The 24,993-nt window shown below is 33.3% G+C and overlaps 3 protein-coding genes and 5 pseudogenes across 8 annotated transcripts, besides 5 other annotated features; 4 read left to right on the forward strand and 4 right to left on the reverse strand.

Annotated features, from left to right (window-relative positions):
• The first annotated feature begins 167 nt into the window (after window positions 1–167).
• Window positions 168–18,523: a mobile genetic element.
• On the forward strand, window positions 3,336–3,848 carry TVAGG3_0682110 (uncharacterized protein; the record flags this gene model as incomplete). Its single annotated transcript, XM_051242742.1, has 1 exon — window positions 3,336–3,848. One exon carries the CDS (start codon window positions 3,336–3,338, stop codon window positions 3,846–3,848), a length of 513 nt encoding a protein of 170 aa, XP_051089329.1.
• Window positions 4,897–5,810, forward strand: TVAGG3_0682120 (annotated as a pseudogene). The gene has a single exon. A coding segment is annotated over exon 1 (914 nt).
• TVAGG3_0682130 lies at window positions 10,028–10,479 on the forward strand (annotated as a pseudogene). Its single transcript has one exon. A coding segment is annotated over exon 1 (452 nt).
• TVAGG3_0682140 (uncharacterized protein) lies at window positions 12,580–13,269 on the reverse strand (the record flags this gene model as incomplete). Its single annotated transcript, XM_051242743.1, has 1 exon — window positions 12,580–13,269. One exon carries the CDS (start codon window positions 13,267–13,269, stop codon window positions 12,580–12,582), a length of 690 nt encoding a protein of 229 aa, XP_051089330.1.
• Window positions 13,361–13,388: a terminal%2Cinverted (terminal inverted repeat of Mariner transposon ID:TVAGG3_0682150).
• Window positions 13,361–14,664: a mobile genetic element.
• TVAGG3_0682160 lies at window positions 13,457–14,584 on the forward strand (annotated as a pseudogene). The gene has a single exon. A coding segment is annotated over exon 1 (1,128 nt).
• Window positions 14,637–14,664: a terminal%2Cinverted (terminal inverted repeat of Mariner transposon ID:TVAGG3_0682150).
• On the reverse strand, window positions 14,940–15,475 carry TVAGG3_0682170 (annotated as a pseudogene). The gene has a single exon. A coding segment is annotated over exon 1 (536 nt).
• On the reverse strand, window positions 16,532–17,458 carry TVAGG3_0682180 (annotated as a pseudogene). The gene has a single exon. A coding segment is annotated over exon 1 (927 nt).
• Window positions 18,524–19,920: 1,397 nt separating the features above from the next.
• On the reverse strand, window positions 19,921–20,811 carry TVAGG3_0682190 (protein of unknown function, DUF4106 family; the record flags this gene model as incomplete). The annotated part of the gene is made up of 1 exon (XM_051242744.1): window positions 19,921–20,811. A coding segment is annotated over one exon (891 nt), but the record flags the coding sequence as incomplete, so codon positions are not given.
• A 1,580-nt stretch (window positions 20,812–22,391) lies between these two features.
• Window positions 22,392–22,598: a mobile genetic element.
• Window positions 22,599–24,993: the final 2,395 nt, after the last annotated feature.

A 24,993-nucleotide genomic window follows, 5' to 3' on the forward strand; every position in this document is an offset into this window, starting at 1 on the left:
ACAAAGCTGACAAAGAATATGTAGACGATGCAATAGCAAAAGAAGAAGAAAGAGCTAACAAAGCTTATGCAACAAAAGAACATACTCATCCTGAACTAGCAGACAAAACATATGTTGACAATAAAATGTCAAGTGAAGTGACAAGAGCTGAAAACGAATATTCTAAAAAGACTCATATACATTCTATATCTGAAATAACAGACTTAAACGTTAGCCTTGAAAAGAAAGCGGATAAGGAATATGTGGCTAGTAAGTTAGAGAAGAAAGCGGATAAGGAATATGTGGATGAAAAAGATAACGAAATGAAAGAAAGGGTTGACTGGTACCATGAATGGACATCGAAGATTTTAAAAAGTAAAGCCGATACGGGATGGGTTTCAGGATGTTTAGACCTTAAAGCAGATAAAACTTATGTTAACGATGAGTTAGAGAAGAAAGCAGATAAGAACCATACACATACAAGTTTTACAACTGTTGCTATAGAAAATATTGAAGGAACGGTTGAAGAACCTGATGGGGATGTATTATATTGGAAACCTCCTAACTTTCCACAAGGTTTAACATCGGATGACGACATAACGACGATGAAAAACATTAGATGTAAAGATGTTTATGTCATGAAGGATGAAAATAACGTTAAATTCACTGCTCAAGATTTATATGACAAGAAAGCAGACAAAACAGAGCTTCAAACATTAAAGACAGAAATACTTCAAACATTATATCCTATAGGCTCTATTTATACGTCAATGAACTCTACCAGACCAGAAGTAGTACTGGGTTTTGGAACTTGGACTCAAATAGTCGACAGGTTTTTGTATTGTGCAAAACTCTTCAAAGGAAACAGGTGGAAGTAAAACGATTTCAGGTGAAAACTTACCTGCGCACAGTCACTACATAGATTTAAGTACATCTCAAGCAGGTTGGCATAGTCATAGATATTGGAATTGGTCAGCAATGACAAAAGGTAAAGGATATGATATTAAAACAACGTTAAGTTTGCTATAAATTGTTACTGGAGTAAACACTGAGGGAGGAGGAAACCATACACATCGCGTTTCAGGGTATACGCAAACAACGGGACAAATAAAGAATGCATGCCACCTTACATGACAGTTTACGCATGGTATAGAAATGCTTAGTCGTCATGTTCCACTTCTTTAGCATATTCGTCAGGAGTTGTCTTATATTTGTTAGGAACTGTCTTGAAAGTATACCACCTTGAACTTTGACAAGTTTGAAACGAGGTCTGACAATAGTAGTTTTTATCTTCTGCTTGCAGTGTGTACATTTTGCCATGTTTGCCTAAAACTTCATAATATTCTCTTGTATACTTTCTTCTATTTTTACGAACACGAATGTGAGTACCTGTCGAGTTCCCATTGTTGTCATAGTCAATAGTATTTTCATATGGGTCGCGTTTAGGTATTTCTATTTTTACTTTGTCACCTTTCTGAAGTTTGAAAGCCCGGCATTCTTTCTTGTTTGTCTCTTTTGACTAATTATTAAATATATAGTCTTTCTCTAAGGTCAGGGTTGTTTTTCATTTCTTCGGGGGAGTGGTTTCCCAAACCTTTTTGTTTACGGCTATTGTAAATATTTAAAACTTGTCTCATCTTTGCCATGGAGAAGTGTCTATATTTGTCGTCATTGACATTTCATTTGCTTCACCACCTTGTGGTTGGTTTTAAGTCTCTTAACATTTTATACAACCGTCAATGACACCAAGAGCAGAATGGTTTTGGTCGACAATGAAATATTGGTTTACATTTTTTGAACGCAGATAGTTTTTAATATCGTCTGATTTGAAAGAACTTTCACAGTCAGATGTCAGTTTTGTTGGATGGTATTTGTCAACGAATATTGTCAAAGCTGCTAAGATATCTAAAATATTTTTGGACTGTAATGGTATGGCTTCACAGTATCTTGTGTTTTGACCGACAAATTATTAGCCAGTATGGTGGTCCATCTGTTCTAACTTCGGAATGTTTTCCAAGATATCCATAAACCAAGCATTTGGTGTTGAACTAAAGATTTTTATCATGAGTGCTTTTTTTGTTGCCTTAGAAACATAGGGGTCCTTGTTTGGATTCGTCATTTTTTAACCCATAAGAAATGGGTTTATTTGGCGCATTAGCAGGAGTTGCATCCAGATTTTTGCCCGCAGTGGAACAATAGCCAGAGGTGTATTTGGAGTTGGAAGGAAGATTTTGAGTACATTAGGTATACTTAAAGAGAAAGCACAACCTATTATACAAACTGTACAGAAAGGTTGGGATGTAGCACGAGATGCAACAAATCTTATTCCAAATCCTGAAACAAGAGGAAAAGTTCAAGGATGGATGGACAATGTAGGAAGACAAGCAGGAAACTATTATAACAAAGCAAATGACTACTATAACCAAGCAGGACACTATATGGACCAAGGTGAAAGATTCTTTAACAGAGGATATAACCATGCACAACAGTGGGTAAACAATAACCAACCTCAACCGCCTCAAACGTGGGAAATGTAAAGTTTTTTATTGAGATGAAATGAACAATGCAGCATTGAGACAAATGGGTTCAAGATGGATTTGTCGGCTTCCAGCAGTTACACAACGTGTTTGTCAAGTTCTTCCTATACCTCAGGAAGTTTTAGACCGACTTAAAAAACCTAAACAACCAGTTGAAAACAAACCAAACTAAATTTTTTTTACTGAGATGAAATGACCGAAGAAGTTGAAACGGTAGATTTGACACACAAACAAAAAGTTCAGAACCATTGTCAAAACCTGTCAAAGAACTTACAGATGAAGAGAAAATTCAATAATAGAAAGTGCCAGGTCTGGAAATACAAACCCTAATACTACAAAGTCACTTTTCATAAAAATGGAACGGCAAGTATCTCAAAAAAGAAACAGACTCTCACAAATAATAATTGAAGTCTGAAGGAGCTTTCGAGACAACAGATGGAAAAGTTTACTTCACTGACCAACAGTTCATTATAGAACATCTCATTGACTTAGAGTCGAAATATTCTAACTTTACAACAAACACAAAAAGTTGAAAGGAAAAAAAAACAAATGGCATATGATATTTATGAAGATGTTGACGACACAACTGTTCCTGCAGGGATGGTAAAGTCAAAGGAACCGAAAAGTGACGAAAAACCGATAGAAGAAGAAAACCAAAAACTGAAGATAAACCAAAACCAAAGTTTTAGTTTGGAACTAAACCAAGTCAACCTTCATTAGCTGGTATGGGTTGGCGTCAAAGACTTATGGCAGCAGGCGGTTATGTAAAGTAAAGAAAAAAAATATTTTTTTATTTTTATAAAAATGCCCCCATATAGAATGGATAGAAAATCTGCTAGAATAAAAGCAGAGTTGCAAAGATATGGTTGGAGAGTTTCGAAGAATTTTAAATATAGGAAGGGAAGACCCATAAAAGTCTATGACAAATTGTCTGGTCTTCGCTACGAAATGGATTTGGAAACAGCACGTGCCAATTATCCAAACAGACTAGAGAGGTTAGAAGAAGAACGTCTTATGGACATGCCTTTCGATGTTAGTGAACCTCAAGTTGAAGGACACGACGGCTTTGCCAGATTCTACTGGAAACATGACGAACAATTGCATCCTTTGAGAAGGAAAAAAGGAAAAGGTGAAGACGCACATGCTCCCATGGAAAGAACAAGATATGCATATGAAAAGTATCGTGAAGTTAGAAGTCAAATTACATCTGGTCGAACCTTTACAGTAAACTTTGACGAAGGAAAGAACAAAGAAGGCTTCATGGGAGTACTTGCTGCCATACAAGACGGAAATAAGAAAGGACACAATCTCAGAAATAAAAAATATATTTAGGTGAAGTGGTGAGATCTCACCTCTTTTCTCACCTGTTTTCTCACCCGTTGAATTTTCATGAATTTTCCCGAAATAAAAAATATATTTAGGTGAAGTGGTGAGATCTCACCTCTTTTCTCACCTGTTTTCTCACCCGTTGAATTTTCATGAATTTTCCCGAAATAAAAAATACTTTTAGGTGAAGTGGTGAGATCTCACCTCTTTTCTCACCTGTTTTCTCACCCGTTGAATTTTCATGAATTTTGTGCTGAAAACATAGCACAAAAATACTTTTAGGTGAAGAGGTGAGATCTCACCTCTTTTCTCACCTCTTTTCTCACCCGTTGAATTTTGTTGCTGAATTCGGCAAAAATATATTTTAGGGTAGATGGTTTTTAGGTGTCACCAGGTCCCTCGGTTAAACGAACTTCTCTGAAAAAATGAGACAACATGACATTTTGACAACAACACAGGAAATAAACTTCTTCGTATATGTTTTGTCATGGTTTCATCGTAAATGTTTTGTCAAACATGAACGTATATGTTTTGTCATGATTTCATCGTAATGAGCGTAAATCAGACAAAAATATATTTTAGGTGAAGTGGTGAGATCTCACCTCTTTTCTCACCTGTTTTCTCACCCGTTGAATTTTGTATAAAAAAGCAACCGTCGAAATTCCGGCGGTTGCTATATTCTTCACAAAATGCTTGTTTTGAGGTCGAGCCACTTTTGGCTCCATCGTATTCTTTCAACCAAAATTCTTGAGTTTTGTTGTTCCCGGACCAAAAAATATATTTTAGGTGAAGAGGTGAGATCTCACCTGTTTTCTCACCTCTTTTCTCACCTCTTTTCTACCATCGTAGAAAACACACAAAACTCTTGAATTTTGTTGTTCCCGGACCAAAAAATATATTTTAGGTGAAGAGGTGAGATCTCACCTGTTTTCTCACCTCTTTTCTCACCTCTTTTCTACCATCGTAGAAAACACACAAAACTCTTGAATTTTCCCGAAATAAAAAATAAAGTTAGTTTTTTTAAAAAAATATTTTTTATTTTTATTGTAAGAACATGTTAGCAACAACAGCACCAAACTCGTTAGTCATGAACCCAACTTCAATGTTAGTAGAGATGAAAAGCTTCATTCCTTCTTCATATACTTTCGAAACAGAAATACAAAGAATAAAGCAGGAACTTTTAACAAGTAATTTAGACTGTAGTGCGAAAGATGAAACAAATGAAGAATATCTTTATGAAATGCAGGATATTATTGACCATCTACCTAAACTTCCTGAAATCCAACAACAAAAGCTTACTATTCCTGAATTCGATGAAATAGAAGTAAAAACAACCGACTCAGTTGAAATAAAGAAGTTCATACGTAAGGTTAACTATGAGTTTCTTGGATTTCATTGCAACCACAAAGTCATGGACAAAGATTGCGACATGTTATATAAGAATGTTTCTGACATATATAAATCGGAGGAGTTTAAGACCTACGACAACTTTGTTTCGTTAGTTGCTGAATGTGTATGGCAGATAAGAGATAAAGATAAAAGATGTAAAATATGGAATGAACAAATAAAACCCGCAACTTTTGAGTTAAGAAAACCATTGACGCTATAGTTGTACTTGCAGGACAAATTTCAATGTACAATGCTAAAATGAACCCACAATGTTCTAAATGTAAAGCAGCAATGAGGAAATATAACTACTCCGTCAAAGAGATAGAACGTATGCGAAACGACTATGCTGACTTAAAGAAAGAAGCAGAGAAACCAGCAGAAAATAAAATGGACATGTTAGAATTTCTAAACAAAAACTATCCAACTGCTGACGATTTCCTTCTTTCAGATGTCAAGAAGAAGTATAAAGAAACTTTCGGCATTGTGAAAACTTTTGACATACTGACAGAAGAAATAGAAGCCACAAAATTGTTTAGAATTTCAAATATACATCGTACAATTCATGTAAAACGCTTATAAAAAAAAGAGGTGAGAAAACAGGTGAGAAAAGAGGTGAGATCTCACCTCTTCACCTAAAATATATTTTTGCTGAGTAAAATGACCAAATTTCATTATATAACTGTTATTTTTTTACGAAGAGAACTTTGACACTTCGTCAAAAAAATCCCTGAAATCATATCTTTTATACAAAATTCAAGAGGTGAGAAAAGAGGTGAGATCTCACCTTTTCACCTAAAATATATTTTTGCCGAGTAAAATGGCATATGGAACACATACTTTTTCAGTAAGGACATATGAGGTGAAAAAAGAGGTGAAAAAACAGGTGAGATCTAACCATCTACCCTAAAATATATTTTTGCTGAAAAAAATGACCAAATTTCATTATATAACTGTTATTTTTTACGAAGAGAACTTTTGCACTTCGTTTAAAATACACTATTTTTGTGTTATTTTTGACGAAGAGAACTTTTGCACTTCGTTTAAAATACACTATTTTTGTGTTATTTTTTACGAAGAGAACTTTTGCACTTCGTTTAAAATACACTATTTTTGTGTTATTTTTTACGAAGAGAACTTTTGCACTTCGTAAAAAAAATCCCTGAAATCATATCTTTTATACAAAATTCAAGAGGTGAGAAAAGAGGTGAGATCTCACCTCTTCACCTAAAATATATTTTTGTCTGATTTACGCTCATTACGAAGAAGTCTTGACAAAACATATACGAAGAAGTCTTGACAAAACATGTACGAAGAAGTCTTGACAAAACATATACGAAGAAGTCTTGACAAAACATATACGATGAAATCATGAAAATTCATGAGGTGAGAAAAGAGGTTAGAAAACAGGTTAGATCTAACCTTCTACCCTAAAATATATTTTTGTCTGATTTACGCTCATTACGAAGAAGTTTTGACAAAACATGTACGAAGAAGTCTTGACAAAACATGTACGATGAAATCATGAAAATTCACGAGGGTCGCAAACAGGTTAGAAAACAGGTTAGATCTAACCATCTACCCTAAAATATATTTTTGCTGAGTAAAATGACCAAATTTCATTATATAACTGTTATTTTTTACGAAGAGAACTTTTGCACTTCGTAAAAAAATCCCTGAAATCATATCTTTTATACAAGATAGAAAATCTTACTCGCCTAAAACTCATGAAAATCGTGAAAAAATGACCAAATTTCATTATATAACTGTTATTTTTTACGAAGAGAACTTTTGCACTTCGTCAAAAAAATCCCTGAAATCATATCTTTTATACAAAATTCAAGAGGTGAGAAAAGAGGTGAGAAAACAGGTGAGATCTCACCTCTTCACCTAAAATATATTTTTGCTGAGTAAAATGACCAAATTTCATTATATAACTGTTATTTTTTGACGAAGAGAACTTTTGCACTTCGTAAAAAAAATCCCTGAAATCATATCTTTTATACAAAATTCATGAAGAATACGAGTGGGTTCAGTTTAACAAACAACTCCGTCTCATTCGTTCGGTCAAAGACGATATGTACCAAATGCAAAGTATTTTGACAGTATGTTTTGCTCCAGAAACCAAACACGCAGACGACTGGTTCAAAAACCAAAGCACACAAGAATTTTTGAGTGAAATTTCTCTAGACCGACTTTTTTCGGTCTTGCATAAAACACATGAAAACAGTGAAAAAATGACCAAATTTCATTATATAACTGTTATTTTTTGACGAAGAGAACTTTGACACTTCGTCAAAAAAATCCCTGAAATCATATCTTTTATACAAGATAGAAAACCTGGTCGCCTAAAACTCATGAAAATCGTGAAAAAATGACCAAATTTCATTATATAACTGTTATTTTTTTACGAAGTGAACTTTTGCACTTCGTAAAAAAAATCCCTGAAATCATATCTTTTATACAAGATAGAAAATCTTACTCGCCTAAAACTCATGAAAATCGTAAAAAATTGCGACCCAGACTTTTTTCGGGGTCGCCTAAAACTCATGAAAATCGTGAAAAAATGACCAAATTTCATTATATAACTGTTATTTTTTTACGAAGAGAACTTTTGCACTTCGTCAAAAAAATCCCTGAAATCATATCTTTTATACAAAATAAAAAAAATAAAGTTAGTTTTTTATAAAATATTTTTTTATCTTGTATGTAAGAAACAGAAAATGTCAAAGGTTGAGTTTGAAACAGTTAAAAAGATAGACAATGACACCAAAATGGTTAGAATTGGTGATTTAAACGTAAGATACTCAAAGAAATACAAAAAATATTCTTTGTCAGACATTCTAACACATCTGGAAAAGAAATGGCATTGGGTTGGAATTGCTTCAACTCAGAAAATTTTGACAAGAAATCCTGAGCTTATGATATCGGTAAGATTCTATGGAACTAAGCATATCTATAGACAAAATCTTATACCAATAGTTTTGTTATGGTTAGACCCAGTTGTTGGATATAACTTCATAACATATGGTTCATTCGATACGGAACGTTGCAGTGAAGGCTTACTTTACATCGTTCAGAAACCGAAGGACTTCAATACAAAGAGATATAAGATAGGAAGAATATAATATAACTCAAAGATATGACAGTACAGTCAATAGAGTCAAGGTTGTGTTCGTTAACGATATGAGAGCTGCTGAAACAGAACTACTTGAAAAGTTTGAGAAAATGTATGGTGCTCCCACGAAAGGTAAAGAAACGTTTGAAGTAGATGAGATAGATAAAGCTATAAAATTATTTGACGAAGTTGCTGAAAAATACATGTAAAGCGTTTATTTTTGGTCTTGACTTCAGATGGCTCAGGTCTCTATAAGGTAAATTGCCTTGTCAAATCCTTCTGGCATTCCGAGTCCTTCCTTCCGACAGGAAAAAAATTTCCTTCTGGCATTCCAAGTTCTTCCTTCCGACAGGAAAAATTTTCCTTCCGACAGGAAGAACTCTTCCTTCCGACAGGAAAAAATTTTCCTTCCAACAGGAAAAAATTTTCCTTCCGACAGGAAAAAATTTTCCTTCCAACAGGAAAAATTTTTCCAGTTGTCCGTCCGTAAACCATTCAAATTTTCGAAAATTGAGAACTTTTTGGTCGAACTTCAGAAAAAGTTTTTCCTTCCGACAGGAAAAAATTTTCCTTCCAACAGGAAAAAATTTTCCTTCCAACAGGAAAAAATTTTCCTTCCGACAGGAAGAACTCTTCCTTCCAACAGGAAAATATTTTCCTTCCGACAGGACACAAACGAATGTCCGACGTACCACCAACCGAGTCCATTCCAAAGCCAGAAGAACCGAAAGCTGCAGAACCACAACAGACTAAGACTAAACACTTACATTTTTTACGCTTGACTTTTTACAATTTGAACTTTGTTTGCGTAGATATGAATTCTGAAAGAAGTATGAGGGTCTTGTATGACTTTGTACTTCTCCCATAGTTCATGTCTGTCAAACTTACCTGCCATGGACTCTTTCATAAGTTCCATGAAATCGTCTTCGACAATCCGGGGAAAAGTACAATGTCAGTAAGTATTCTCTTTACATCCTTACTTAACTCTTTGCTGTCTGTACACAAATGACAACTGAGATGTTGAAGTGTCTGAGCTTCTTAAGAATTCGACACATATCTTGTTCTCTGTTCTTTAACAAAGGATGAGATGCAAAGTCGTCTAAAATAAGAAGACATCTATGAGGGTAAGTCTTCCAATCGTAAGATTGCAATTTCTTCGAAATGTATTCTATCTCTTTCTGTTTGTTTCTGAAGTGTTTCTTCTCTAATATTCTCTGCATTTCCTCATTTGGTCTTTAAACTTAGAATTTATATACTCATTTATAGCATTGTACTTCAAAACTCTTCTTTGGTACTTCTTTATCCAATCTAACAACTCAGAGTCTTTTATACATACTAACTTAGACTTTTTTTATAATATCTTTGAACGAATTGACGGTTTGGTCAAATTGACCAGAAGTACTACAAATAACAACTAACTCATAGAATGGGTTCTTCTCATCTAGTTCTTGTTGTTGTGCAGCCATTTTAAGATAAGTGAAAGTCTTACCCGACCCAGGTGGTGCAATTAGACCTGTTATACCATCTGAGCAAATAAGACTTGTCATGTATAGGCTTTATCTGAGCATTTTCTAATTTCACCTTGTTCTTGTTTAAAACATTCTCAAATTTCTTGTCAATGTCAGCAAACTTTTTTTCTAACATATTTTTTAGAAAAATTAAAATTTTTATCTTTTAGAAAATGTCTTGCGATTTCGCTATCTATATTCGAGACAAGCTTTTCGACAGCAAAACATCTGTCGACCATAAAATCTTACATAGTGTAAACAAGAAAGGGGAATTTGTTCTAAAGTTCTGTTTCTGGGAATATGACAAGAACCATAAAACATTAAGCAGAGCAGTCTTAAAATTTGTCAATGACAGACTTGTTGACAGAGATGACACCGATTGGAAAGATGAAGTCCAACAAAAGTTCTTAGAATGCAAAGAAGACACATGCGCTGTTCTTGAAGATGAAATAGAAAACAGAATAGAAGAGCTATTAAAGGACAAAGAACTTTTACATAAATATGGTTGCGCCAAATTTGACATAACTCCACAGAGAAGAAGAAGAAAGAAAAGAAAGAAAAGAAAGTAGAAGAAGAGAAGAAAGAACCTGAACCAGTTCCAGAGAAAAAGAAATTTGACATGTAAAAATAAAATTTTATTTTTAGAACATTTCTGGGTCAATGTCAAATGTTCTCTTCCTCTTTAGGAGTAAACACTGGCTTAGACTCTAAAATCTTTTTACCCAATTTACCCTTGAACTTCTACAACTTTAGACTCATAATATTCATAGTCGTCTGCTTTCTTTGGTTCATAAGGTATAACAAGTTTGTATGCTTTGCCTTCTTTAAGGTTTAAAACCTTCTGTCAAAACTTTCTTTGACTGCTAACAACCTTCTATGTCTAAGTCTTCAAATTTCGCACCATTTTTAGTCACAATAGCAAACTTAACTGTTCGATGTTCCAAACTTTGCTGAATGAAGACTTTTCAAAATGGTAGAAGTAAACATTCAAATATGTGAATGGGTCTAGTTTTCTTTAAGTCCTGACATGTACTTGTTTACTGAGATGAATTTTCGTCATCTTTTCTATCGGATAAAAAAATATTTTTTTTAAAATTTACTCAGAAAAATTATTTCTTTCTTATTTGCCATTCTGAACTTCGAAAAGATGTTTTATACCAGCATAGAATTTTTCTCTAGAGCTTGGTCCTTATATCGTTTTCATGACAATATTTTCTATATTCTTCATATAAAGCCTTTTTTCATACATTTCATAAGGACAATCTAACCAGAATAGCGCATATCCATTTTCGTTATCTAGGTCTCTATATGTTTCTTCTGTTTGTAGATTTCGCTTTCTCTATTTAGTTCTATGTCTATATATTGTGGCTTAAAAAGATGTGGGCAAGAAGGGTTTGGCGCTATGTAAAAAGTTAATTTTTCTGTCATCTTTTCTATCGGATAAAAAAAATATTTTTTTTTAAATTTACTCAGAAAAATTTTTCTTTGTATATACACCATTCTGTACGTCTAAAAGACTTTTGACATTTGCCAAGAATGTTCGTTTAGACGCTGTCATATAACCATACTCTTGACAATATTGTTTATACGAATCGTACAATGACCTTTATCTAAACACTCAAAGTCAGTTTCATCTATGAACAGTTCATATACACTCTTGTTTGCTTCTAACAATGTTTGTCTCTCTTCGGTATGTGGAATTTGTCTTGGATTGAACTTAGAAATATCTAATGTCATGAAATATGAGAACAAGTGGTTGTAAAAGTCAGATGTCAAAGTTTCTGCTAAGTCGTCAAATATTCTGTATCTTGCATATGAGAATCTGACGTTCTGACAACTACATATCTTCTGTCAGAACTTTCTAACTTCATCGGAACAGCATTGTTTGAAACCATAATGAAGTTTGCAACATTTTCACAAACTCTTTGGTCTTTATATTTTCTTTCACAACTCCAACTTTGTCTGTTATAAGACTCTTCAAAGCATCTGAGTTCAAAACTTTTGTTGTATCTATACTTTGAAGTTCGTTACATACTATAAGTTTCATATCTCTATTGAAGAGTTAAATTTACCAGCGATGTTTTCTAAGTTTGTCATATTCGGGTTCGAATAGCCTCTAAACAGTTTGCACAAAATATCTGTAAAGAATGTGTTCTTACCTGTTCTTGTTTTCCAATTATAATGAGAGCAGTTTCATTTTTAGCACTTGGATGTTGTAAGATGTTTGCAAAACCAACATAAGATATACTCATAAACCTTTTCGTTTCCATTGCATATAATTTCTTTGACATGGTCTAACCAAGCTTCTATAATATTTTCTTTCCATTCTACTTGTTCATATTTATATCCAGTGAAGATAGAATAGAAGTTTGGAGAAGGTGTATAGAACTTTATACCACGAACTGAAAAAATCTTCTAACTTTGACAATAAGATATCCGCCAAGCATCTAACATCTTCATGCCAACTTGTACAACTTTTATTTTCTTAAGTTTCTGTCTACATTCTTGTTCTGAAACTATTGTTGCTCTTGGTTTGTTAAAGACAACATCCCATTTTTCATGACATAACATTCTGGGGCAGAGTCGACATAAATGACTAAACGTTTCAAATTCTCGACTGCTTTGTTATAGTCTCTAAATGGACACATATTTCTGAACGCTTGGAAGTCATAAAAATCTGAAACATCTATTCTGTACATTTTTATAAAAATAAAAAAATATTTTTTTATTCTTGAGCTATTTGTTGTTCTTGAGCTATTTGTTGCATTTGTTGTTCTTGAGCTATTTGTTGTTGAAGTTGTTCTTGTAATACAATACTTTCACCAGTTGCATCTTCCAATTCGAAACTTTCTGCCGTCATTGACAAATACATAGGACATAAAAGTTTTACAGGAACAAAGTTTGCGTCAACTAAGGTTAAGTTTATGTTTGCTAAAGTGTTTGAGTTTACTAAAGCTGAAAACTCTGCATTCGAATGAACAATAGGCAAACCAGCAGAGAAAGTATTGTTTATACGCATAAGTATCTTTTGGTCATAGTAGTTTCTGTCGACATTCGAATAGCACTTTGAACCTAAGTTTGAAACAATATATAAGATTGGTGTGCTTAAAGTCAATGGAACAGACATTCCTTGTATGACACCTTTTCCTGTTATAGGAAACTGTTGGTAGTAAAAACCAGATATAAGTTTTGTATTATAGCTCATATTGTTTATAGTAAACTCAGTCGGACATCCAAACATAATGAAACCTGCTCTAGTTGCAGTACATGTTACACCCGTCCTTAAAGTATTAAATAAGTCAACAAAACCTGTTGGTGGTATATCTGAGTAAGTATCTTCAAAGGAGTATTTTTTACCATTCACAACAATAAAATCTTCTGGTGTCAAAAGAGCAAAACAGGCTTTAGTCGTCATTGTGTTTAAGGTTAGTTTACAATATCGTCCTTGAGGACTTTGTAAGTTTGTTGTTGTAGAATTATATGACTCAGGGTTTTTAGTCGTAATATAGGGTGTCCAAAGGTGCGTTTAGCACAGCGCTCTATATGAGACTATTAAAGGAGATATATGCTGATTATAAATATATAATAAAAAATATGAATATGTGTATATGATGAGTATGTTGTATTTTGGCGCCATGCCGGGATATAAAATGAATTTTGAGACAAGAGGCGGTTTCGCGGGAAATTTTGGCGGGATTTTTTTCATTTTTTTAATGAATCATAAAGAAAACATCCTCGCTCTTGCAAAAAAATGCAAAGACTGTAAAAAAATCTACTAGACATTGGTAAAATGCTTCGGTATGGATGCTCCTAGCTATTCCACTGTAACGTATCATGTTAGGATGTATCACTTCATGAACAAAAAGGCGCCCATCATAAAAATTGACAAAAAATCGCCGGATCAAAGAAAAATCAAAGCAATTCTTCAAGCGCTAGATGAAGACCCATGAGCATCACTCAGAAGGATAGAGGAGATGACAAAGATACCACGTACAACAGTCAGTTATTATCTGCACAATTATTTGAACTACAAACTAGCGTATACACGTTGGGTTCCGCACAACCTTAATTCAGTTCAAAAAAAATCTAGAGTCCAATCTTCGAAAGAGCTCCTCTCTATATTGGGTGCGTATCAATCCAAGAAGTTTCGCTTTTTAGTAACAGGGGACGAGTCTTGGTTTCAATATGCAACAGAAGCCAAAATCATGTGGATCCCGAAGGATGAAAATCCGCAAACATTCCCGAAGAAAAAAATTGACACACCAATGATGATGTTGTCGGTTTTTTGGGGCGTGAATGGCATCATCGCAATTGATATTCTTCAAAAACCTAATACGATGAATGCTCAGTATCTAATTGACAATGTTCTTACTCAAATTATCAATTCTGATGAGTTTGAGAAATCCAAACAACAAAAACAAAAGTTTGCAATTCATTTTGATAATTCAAGAGTTCACAAAAGTCATAAGGTAATGAATTACTTGGTGGAAAACAATGTCAAAGTTGTTCCAAACCCAATTTATTCACCTGATATTGCACCCTCTGACTTTTATTTATTCGGCACGCTAAAAAAGAGAGCTGAAGGACGCGAATTCGCGAGTCCAGATGATCTTGAAAATTTTGTAAGAGAGCAATTTGAGCAATTTTCTCATGATGATTTAAAGCGTGTCTTTCAAGCCTGGATCGATCGCTGCGAACGCGTGATTGAATCCAATGGTGATTATATTTAAATAAACTTTATATATATGTAACTTGTTTATTTCTATTCGCAGTATTCAGGTTTGTGCTAAACACACCTTTGGACACCCTATAGTATAAACCATTGTGTCTTCTGCCATTTATATATATTTAAAAGTTTTTCTGAAAGTGGAGAAGAACTTCATCTAAACTTTCACATGGCGTTTCTTGAAGTTCTCTGTCTAAGAAGTTCAAATATTTTGTAAAGACATAGAACTTTCCTTTGTCTACACGAACAAACAAAACAGGGTCTTTCATATCGTTCAAAAGTGTGTAAAGTCCTTTACATGAAATAAAGTCTATATTATTTTTCTTCAAACATCTTTCAAGAAGTTTTGACATTTTTACTTAGCAAATAAATTTTAATGAAATGTTGTGGTCGTCAAATATTTTTATGACGTCTGGGAAACTATACTTTAAGTTCAACGTTTCACCTCCTTTCATAACGTATATCTTGTCAATGACATTATATGAAACACCACAGCAACTAACGTCGGGTTCTATTTCTTTGATGTTTATATCGTCTGCCTCTGTCAAAAGTTTCAATAGTTCTTTCAAAACTTCATGAGGTGCAATGACATATGAGTTCACTTTTACAGGTTGTGTTCGACCAAGTTTAACATTATACCTAAAGCTTGACAAATCTTCTCCTGAGTTTGAAGTTTGTCTTTCAGTTGTTGGTAGTCGTTTCGAATATCTGCAACAGAACTTAAGTCTCTGCTAACTTCAGGGTATGTTGGTTGTTCTTTTACAGGAACTATTGTTATACCATCTTGGTCTTTGTATGGTTTCCCCACTTCAACATCTCTGTCTTTGACATTGACAACAACACTTTGACTGTTTGTTTGAGTTGGTGAATTTAACTTCACATCTGCCACCGCCATTAAACCTTTTGAAACACTTACGCTTCTATTTTTCGGAAATGACATTTTACTTAGAATAAAAGATGACGTATTTGAGTATCTCTTCGAATTGAAGCAGAACAAAGTTTACACACACAAACAATACAAATACATTGACAGAATAGTTCTTTATACAAACAATGGAAAATGTTATAGAATAGCAGTCTTTGCTGAACCAAAATATTTTCATAAAGCAAAGAAAGTTGGTATAACTGAAATGGTGAAAGTTCTTGAAGCAGACAAAAATATAACTTCAAAACTTACAGATATTTCTAAAGGAAAGTTTATAATACAATATTATGTCAAAACTGGCGTACTGTCAATATTTGACGGAGAGAAGTCAGTTCAAGAACAACTTACTGACCTGCTGCTGCCAAAACTGCTCGATGGAAGCTGTCGTTATGCCAATCTGAGGAGCCCCAGCAGGTTTCATCGAACGAATCTTCAAAAGAGCATCTTCCGTGAAAAGTGCTATTGGTTTTGTAAACTTCTTTGCTTTCAATTCATCTGGACCGTCTCTGTCACCAGTAATATTGTATTTGAACTGTACCAACAGTTGAAATACCACCCATAAAGTCTTCTGAGTCAGCAAATGGAATGCTAAGCCAAAAAGTTTGAACGGTCTCCATTTGTATATTGAGTTTTTGACCTCCTGTATGAGTCCATACTTTTCACATATGGCATAATAGACTTTGCATTTGAGGGTTATGGTTGTTGTGAAATTGTTGTTAAAGTTCATAGCATCTAATGTCAAGTTGTATGACCTCATATCCTCAACTGTAGAATATTCTTCTCTTGGATAATATTTGCCATCTATGTTTATATGATATTTAATACCGGGGTTGTAGAAACAAGAATAGTCATTTATAGTTCGTCTGAACAGTACAAACATAGTATCTGCATGTTTCATTGCAGTTGTTAAAGCAATATCTGTTCTTGCACCTGGGTCAGCACTTTGGTTTCCAACTTCACCTGCAAAGTCTTTGACAGATATTTGGTGTATAGGGAACATAAGTGGAACTGCAATATATTTGGCAGCTAAAGCATTTGAAATATCTGGGTCCAACATATAGACTGCAAGTCTGCTTTCTATTCTCTTGCATTCAAATTTTTCGCATGTAAACTTAACTGGGTCCCAAGCAGTTCCAGCAGCATTGAAATAATAGTTTACTTCAGTGTTGAAGTTTGAGAAACCAAAGTCTAAGTCAACTTTGTCTTTGCAAAAGTCGGCGAATGACGTTTTATTTGTTCCCTCTACGTCTGTAATGCTGAATGGGTCTTGCGTTGGTGCAATGACTAAGTTATTTTTGCTTGGAGTAAGTTCGATAGAAATTTTTCCTGCCCAGTTTGGCAAGTATCTTAAAAACCTGAAGATGAGGAAAGATGACAAAGGAACTCTAAGTTTCAGTTTTACTTTGGTTACTGCTGCTGCAGTTTTCCAGAAAGGTTAACATAAACTCCTGGAACGTTAGGGTCAAGTCTTCTTATTTTCTCAATAGTTGCATACTGGTCTGTTTGTTCTCTAGCTTGTGGTTGTACTGAGTTTCTCAAAGCGAACCATTCATAGTTTGCCCATGTTACTGTTTGAACTAAGTCAGAGTTAGAATATATCTTATATCCCATGAAAACTTCTGGAGCATATTGGTATCCGACATAGAAAAATTCCATTGCAACCTTTCTTGTCAGACAACTTGGCAGAAGGTTTTATTTCAATGTCTTGTTCCACGTATAAGAATGAGTTGTCAATAGAAATATATGAAACCTGTCGCAAGCAATATCTACTGTTGTTGAAGAACCTTCTCCAAACTCACCTACGTTTCCATAAGAAACAGCAGTTGTATATTCGTAAGTTCCAGGAACTATTTCTGACCTTCTAATGGCATTGTCGCATTCGTTATACCATTCGGAAACATTTCCATTCATGGCATCCAAAACTGTTGGCGTTATATTCTGAGCGGCGTACATTTCATATGGGTAAAAATATAGAATAGTTGGATTTATTTGTCATAATTGTTTTCGGACCAAGCTTTACTTTCTTCCTGACTGAGTTTTTAACTCTTCTTTTTCCTTCATTGCCACTACTTTCACTAGATGAAGTTACTTCTTCACTATTTTCACTTTGTTCTACTCTTCTTCTTTGGTGTCGCTTTTGGTAACTTGCCCTCTGCTTCAAGTTGTTTGCATCTTTGCCTCATGTTCACCTAGTATGTTGTAAATTTCCCATGTCCTTTTGCCTTGGGCTCTGGTCGCCCATCTCAGGTAACCTATATCCTAGAAAGATTTTGTCATAGTTTGTATTTGAGTCTTCGCGTATTGTTTGCATGACTCTTTCCTGAGTTTCCGGTTCAAGCTCTTCAAACAGAGCTTGTCCATATGGAATAAGCTCGTTTCCAAATATATGTTTTTGTAGCCATTCTGGTTTTCTTTCCATGTTACCAACAATATCTTTTGTGAATGGGAAAGCTTTTACCCAATGTTTCAGTCTTGCGTCATTTATTTCTGTAGTTGGTTTTATTTTGTCAAGGAACATGTTTTTCAATACTAACATTTCATTTGGTACTGTCCATTTGAGTTTTCTTAAATATTCATCCCTTCTCGTTCATTGTCTGCAAAGTAAGTTTTTATGACATTTTGTAAACTTTCGTTTGCAAGGTCATGTACAATAGGTTTCTTCCTTCTCTATCCCTAACTTTCTTTCTAAACTCTTCACCAAAATACCATCTTTATGGTTCTGTGTAGTTCTTTGAGATAAATGTTCTAGAACGTCAGGTGTTATATTTCCATCAGCCATGTTCATTTCATACTGGTCCAAAATATCTGCATCTTTCATATCTTTCAATGGCATTAAAGCCGCGCTGAAAATACCAGCTAAATCTGGTTCACCATTCACTTCCATTGCGTCTACAACTTCTTGGAATTGAGGTTGTAAGTTTATGAACCACCTATCCGGGTTAGCTTTATGACCCATCTCATTGTAGTTCCATAGTCTGCAGAAACAAAAGTAGGTTTGTTTCCATCTTGGTTAGGTTCTGAATGAACTTTAAACAATGTTTCATTTCTATATGTTTGTTGAAATTTAACCTTTTATTTTCACCGAGTTCAGCCAAAGATTGAACGTTATATGGTCGTAAGTAAAAAGGGTTGTTGTATTTGTGTACATTTTCTTTCAGTACTTCCATTCTATGCTGAATATTTTCATCTGGTGTTGGAGTCTTTTGTATGTCGGCAAACATTTTCGATATTCTTCTACTATGTCAGCCGAATTTTTCTTAGACTCTTGGAAAGATTCCATATTCTCCGCATACTCTTGTTGAGGGTCAAGATTTTTCGGCTGTTCCAAATCTTCATCTAGTTCTGTGAAGTTAGTTTCCAAAGGAGGGACTTGTTCGTTTCCTTCAGGCTCTTCTAGCTGTTGTTGCTGAACTATTTCTTCCATGTCTGGTTGTATCTGAACTTCTTCCTGTGGAGTTTCTTGTACCTCATCTGCTGGCATTTCATATATTCCGAGACCGTTTTCAACAAGTTCCCTATTTAAGTCATCCGCATTCATAAGCCTTTGTTCTTTCGTTCCGTCTCTATTTTTTACGCGTTTCATGAAGAGAGTTGAATTGTCATTTAGCTCTGACACCAAATATCTCGGAGTAAATTCGTTCATGTCATTTGGATGATATGCTATTAAATCATATCCCTTAGCGAGCTTGTATTTTCCAGGTTTGAAATTATATCCCATTTGGTGCTGAACCATAAAGCTAAATAGGTTCGGGTCAGTATTTCCTTCCTTGAACTTTCGAATAGCTTCTTTATATCTGTCACTAAAGTCAATAGTATCTGGGTAACCATAGTCTTCTTTAAGCATTTTTAAGAATTCTTGGTTTCCTTGTTCTCTACTTCTTTTATGTCCTTGCTCTGTTTGTGGTTGTTGTTGTGCAGGGTTTTGAACTGTTGGTTGTGGTGCAGTGTTTTGAACTGTTGGTTGTGGTGCAGTGTTTTGAACTGTTGGTTGTGGTGCAGTGTTTTGAACTGTTGGTTGTTGTGTTGGTTGTTGTGTTGGTTTTGGTGCATGCCTGTGTCTGTGTCCATGTGACGATGTAAATGTTTTAGGTAGTCCTGGTGCAGGTGCTTCTCTTGGAGGGTTTGGTGGTATATAAGTTCCACCAGCTGGCACATATGTTCCATCTGCAGCATAATGTCCTACCTGACTTTTCGTTCTTAAGAAAGCATTTACTAGGTCTGTTTTGGTCTGTTGTAACTCTTTTTCTTGACTTTCCACAACAGTTGCTCTAACGGCGTCATAGGCACTTTGAACTGCCTGTCTCGTTGCTGCATCTGTTATTTTCGTCATATTTTGTGCTACTTCTCTTAACTCTCTTGTCGAAACCTTCAGACTTCAGTTTCTTTCCAGATGAGAAGTCGTTCACTAGTTTCACCTTACTATGAAGAGCTTCGAAGGCGTTCTTAAAGTCAGCATTCATTAAAGCTTCATTTGAACTGTCTTCATCCGCTTGTATTTTTGTCCTTATTGACCCTATAAGTTGGGCTGCTTTAGCGTTGGCTTGGGCATCTAACCAGTCATTGTTAGCTTTTATATATTCTGCGCTTTTCATTGCCTTTTGCATGGCTGCGTCGTTATTTTTACTTTCTTGTGCTAAGTTTTCATACTGTACGGTTTGGTTTTGCAACTGTAAAAGTTTTTCTGCCTTTACATTTGCTTCAACTTCTTTTTTATACTCATCGCTATCCATATATGTCTTCAGGGCTTTTTGTTTTATCTCTTCATCTTTCAGTACTTTATATTGAGTAGTATGGTTTTTCAAATTTATAACATCTTGTTCCATTTTTGCTACTTCTGCTGCTTTTTCTGACACTTTTTTCGCATATTCCTCTGTACTTAGTTCTTTCAGTTGTTCTTCTTTCTTCTTTTTCTCTACGTTTAACTCATTGAGTTTCTTTGTGTGTCTGTCATATTCTAGTTTCTTTTCGTTTTCACTTATTTGTTTCTGTATGTCTATGTTTGACTTTTTGACATCTGTTATTTGATTTTTGAGTGAACTCAAATTCATTTGACTTTGAGGGTTATAAGCTGTTCCGTCTGCAGCTCCACCATAGCCTGCCATTTTCGCTAAAAGTGCCGCTCTTAAACCTCCACTCTGTGCACCAATAACTCGGTTTAAGAGCATAGGGTTGCTTGACATTTGTTGCAACATAGTGGGGTCATTCATTATTTGTTGTTGCAACTGTTGTTGTGGTGTCAGTTTTACTATTGGATGTTTCAATGCTCTCTTCCTCTTACGTATATTCTTACGTAGCTTACGTGGCATTTTAAGTGAAGTAAAAAAGCGGTTTTTGACAGATGTTTATATGACACTTTTTGTTCAGCACAAAAAACTACTCGGTCAAAGTGTTGTCAGTTTTGTAAAATAACCGTCCGATCTCATTCTATAAGGGGGAAAAGGCTTCTCAAAGTATACTTCCTTGGAACGCCGGTAACTTTTCCTGTAGCGACGATAGACCCTTACTTGTCCGGACAAAGTTATACTAAACATCTTCAGGGCTAGAGGGCACGAAGTGCCTGGAGGCCCCACTACCTTTTTTTTTTTTTTTTTTAGTGTGGAATATAAGGATAATATCATATTTAAAATAAGAATATACTAGTTTAGGTGGTATTAATTTTTTCGATAAATTTGAGAGTATGTACGTTTAGGGCATGAAAATTGTCAATTCGCTCAGCGAAAGCTGAGCTAGCTTCGTTCTCGAAAGAATAAGGAAGGAGTGAAGGAGAATGATACAGAAGTTGACACATTCATATCATTTCAACAAATTTTGATCAAATTGAAATGCAATGAAATTCAATTCACTTCATATCCTTTAGTCAGTACATTGATATCCTTCTGCATCACAATGATAACTCGGGCATCAATAGTTCTACAACTAACTCAGAAAAAACAAGATTATTACTTCCTGCTTACAGTTTTTAAAAAGTTTCGATGATAAAAATCACTCTACTCTCGTTTATCGACATATGGTGATAGTAGGTAAACATATTCTTATCGATATTAATAAAAATATTTGTACGAAAATCTTATCCAATTAGAGAGTTATTCATAAAGTATATGATAATTATAATTACTTTATCTTTGTTTTATCTTTGAATAAACAATTTAATTTAAATTGCATAATATTTTTTGGTTGAAAGACAGGAAACTTAGTTGAGTTTGTATTATTTTTATCGTTTAATTCATCGTATCAGTGAGTGATCCAGATATTTAAGATATTTAGAAAAAAAATTATTAATTTGATTAACAAATTTTAATCAAAATAGCAAAAATCTATTTGATAGCTGTAAACAAACAATAATTTTTATTTCAAGCAAAATCACTTATTTTCATCTAAACGTATAAAATTGTCAATTTTATGAAAATAAATTGAAAATCTCATGAAATGTAAAGGAGAGTAATATTTTTCAATTTTCTTTTTTTCTTTGTCTCAAATATTTTCTGTTGGGAATTTTCTTGTTATCAAAAAATAATTTTAATATTTGTTTATTTCATTACATACAATAAAATTTTAAAAACTCTATTTCTTCTCAAGAAAATTTTTTCCTTCATATGAAGAAACATTTTGTTCTCCATTTGATACTGAGTCTAAATCTCGATTTTTGAATTTTCTTCTTTCCAAATTTCTTTTTTCCAAATTAGAAGTTTAATTCAAATTTTCAATAGTTTATATATTTTCCCAAACCGTCTCAGATTTTCTCACTTTTTAGGGATTTTCTCTCAAAATATACAAAAATAGTAATATCAATACATGTGTCTAATATACTTTAAAACCATCGTGACAAAATTCAAAAACGAAGAGTTCTTCTCTCCAAATTTTTTTCAAAATCAAAAAAATGAGAGAGGTTATCGATTTTGTAATTTAATCGTCGTCGTTATCGATTTTGTAATTTAATTGTTATCGTCTTTTTCTAAACGTGCATTTTTACATTAAAAGCAATGCAACTCCAAAATTAATTGGTATTTAGACTTTAATTAGGTGCAGACAAACGAAATGCAGTCTAAATATTTTGGTGATATATGAATTACATAAATTTAGGGAAATTGAAATTATATCTTTTTAAATTTTTAGGAAAACAGATTTATAGAATTGTTTAAGTCATCAAAATAATGCAGACTTAGGTCAAATTTTCCAAATTTAATCATTTGCAAGACTTTCAAGCGACTTCAAAATGTCGAAATATAAGTCCAAAAATAAAATTACGATTACAGTCTATCCTCAATTATTATCACGCTAATTATTGAGTTACCCATGCGTTCGTATGTATGTAATACCTTTTAAAAAGGAGATGAGAGAGATAAACTACATTTACAATTTAAATCTGATGTATTTACTTGTTACATTTACAAATGTAAATGTTTCTCGTAATGTTTTACATTTTGTAAGTAAACGAATAAAAATGACGCACTTTTTTTACAAAGTCAAATTATGCGATACAACTTTACTTGTTACATTTACAAATGTAAATGTTTCTCGTAATGTTTACATTTTGTAAGTAGAACGAATAAAAATGACGCACTTTTTTTACAAAGTCAAATTATGCGATTTTACTTGTTACATTTACAATGTAATGTTTCTCGTAATGTTTACATTTTGTAAGTACGAATAAAAATGACGCACTTTTTTTACAAAGTCAAATTATTGTTCGATTTCAGCTTGTAAACGATTAATTGTATAAAGCAATTGATATTAGCACGACATAACTGAATAATTCTAATATTGAAATCAAAAGCCCTTAAAATATCATGATATTTTAATTTCATAACAAATCTAGGAGACTATTTGATGAAAACATATCCGATGTGGTTTTGTTGTATTATATAACTTGTTATTGACTTCTTAGCTTTCCAAATTTTTTTCGATAATGAGAAAACGAATGAAAAATCAACATTTGGTCCATTTAAAATTTGATTTGTTTACATTTTTTTTACTTTTTGAATTTCAATTTATATTTTCCTCAAGAAATACTTTAGATTTTAAGAAACTAAATCATATAATCTACTAAGAAAATATATTAAATCCTATAATACTCAAAGTTTTGTGATAAATCCGATCTTTTTTATTTTACTTTTATTATGTTTTTGCAAACTTAAGGTCCTCACTAGGTAAAACATAATACTCTTTGAAGTTAAGTATTTTCACAAAGAGAGGACCAACAATATCAAAAGATTGAATAAAGATTTGTATTATTTTATTTATTTTTAAGAACATGTTTAAGAACCCTCATTATCTCCACGAATATTGCATATTTTTCTATTCTAAGACCACCAAAATTACGTTTTAATATAGAAAATAACATATTTATGTGATGCTAAAGTCGAAGTCCTTAAAAAATTAGTGTTAAACATCCATTTATTACAAAATTGAAGAAATATGTGTAAAATATAACACATAATTTAGTTATTTGACTCAATTATTAGTTATGCAATATCAGTTGTGTTTATATCTGCGTTATATCACGAGATGCATTGAATTGTCATAATTAGATCACCGTAAATCTTATCAATTTTTGATACACTTCCGGTGAAAAATTTAGCCTTGACAATAGGATGAAATATATTGTAAAAAAATAAATTTTAGATTTTGAAGTTTATCATTTCGAATAATGAAATATAAACAATACAAATTTTCTGTCGTTTCGAGATTCATAAATGATCGGAATCTTCCAGCTCCGACTGAAATAGAACTTTCGGAAGCTAATTTTCAAGACGAATCTTCTTTATTAAGATTTATTTTGGATATCCCTAAGGATTTAAGCTTTTCCATTGACTCATATTCAATGAATCTTTTGATACATTTCATTATCGAGCAATCTACACAAAATGAAACAATATTAAAATTCACAATTCAAAATATCACTTCTTCGAATATCTTTCAAATAGATTTGATACTACTGGAAAATTTATTCGAATATTTATCGCATTATATTAACCAGATTTTTTTCATTTTTTCATTAAAATTAATTCATTTTAAAGCTTTAGATAACATACAATACCTTTATTTATCAACATTTTCCGATCAATATGATGAGATATTACGTTTCATAAGCAGCAGTGACAATTCTCTCTATATCATCGATACATTTATTGCTTTGATTAAAAACAATATTCTTGACGTTGAATTCTTCCAAAACGCAGTTTTACTCAAGAAAGAAATTTTTTCTAGTATTATTGAGTACGAAAATCAATATTCAACTTATGCAATTGCAAATTTCTTTACAAAATTATTAAAATATTACCCAGGATATGCAACTGCTCTTCCATGTTCGGATATACTAATATCAAATTATTTCAACTTTTTTAATGACGTGAATTCAATTATAAATAACGAAGATTTTGTTTATCTTCTCAAATTTATAGTTTTATTTTATAAAGCAGTCGATATAACATCTGAGATGGCTTTAGAATTCATAAAAACACTTGAAATTCTGCGAAGTCTTTCTCCTC

Source organism: Trichomonas vaginalis, chromosome III, assembly GCF_026262505.1.
Source record: "Trichomonas vaginalis G3 chromosome III, whole genome shotgun sequence".
Lineage (NCBI taxonomy): Eukaryota > Parabasalia > Trichomonadida > Trichomonadidae > Trichomonas > Trichomonas vaginalis.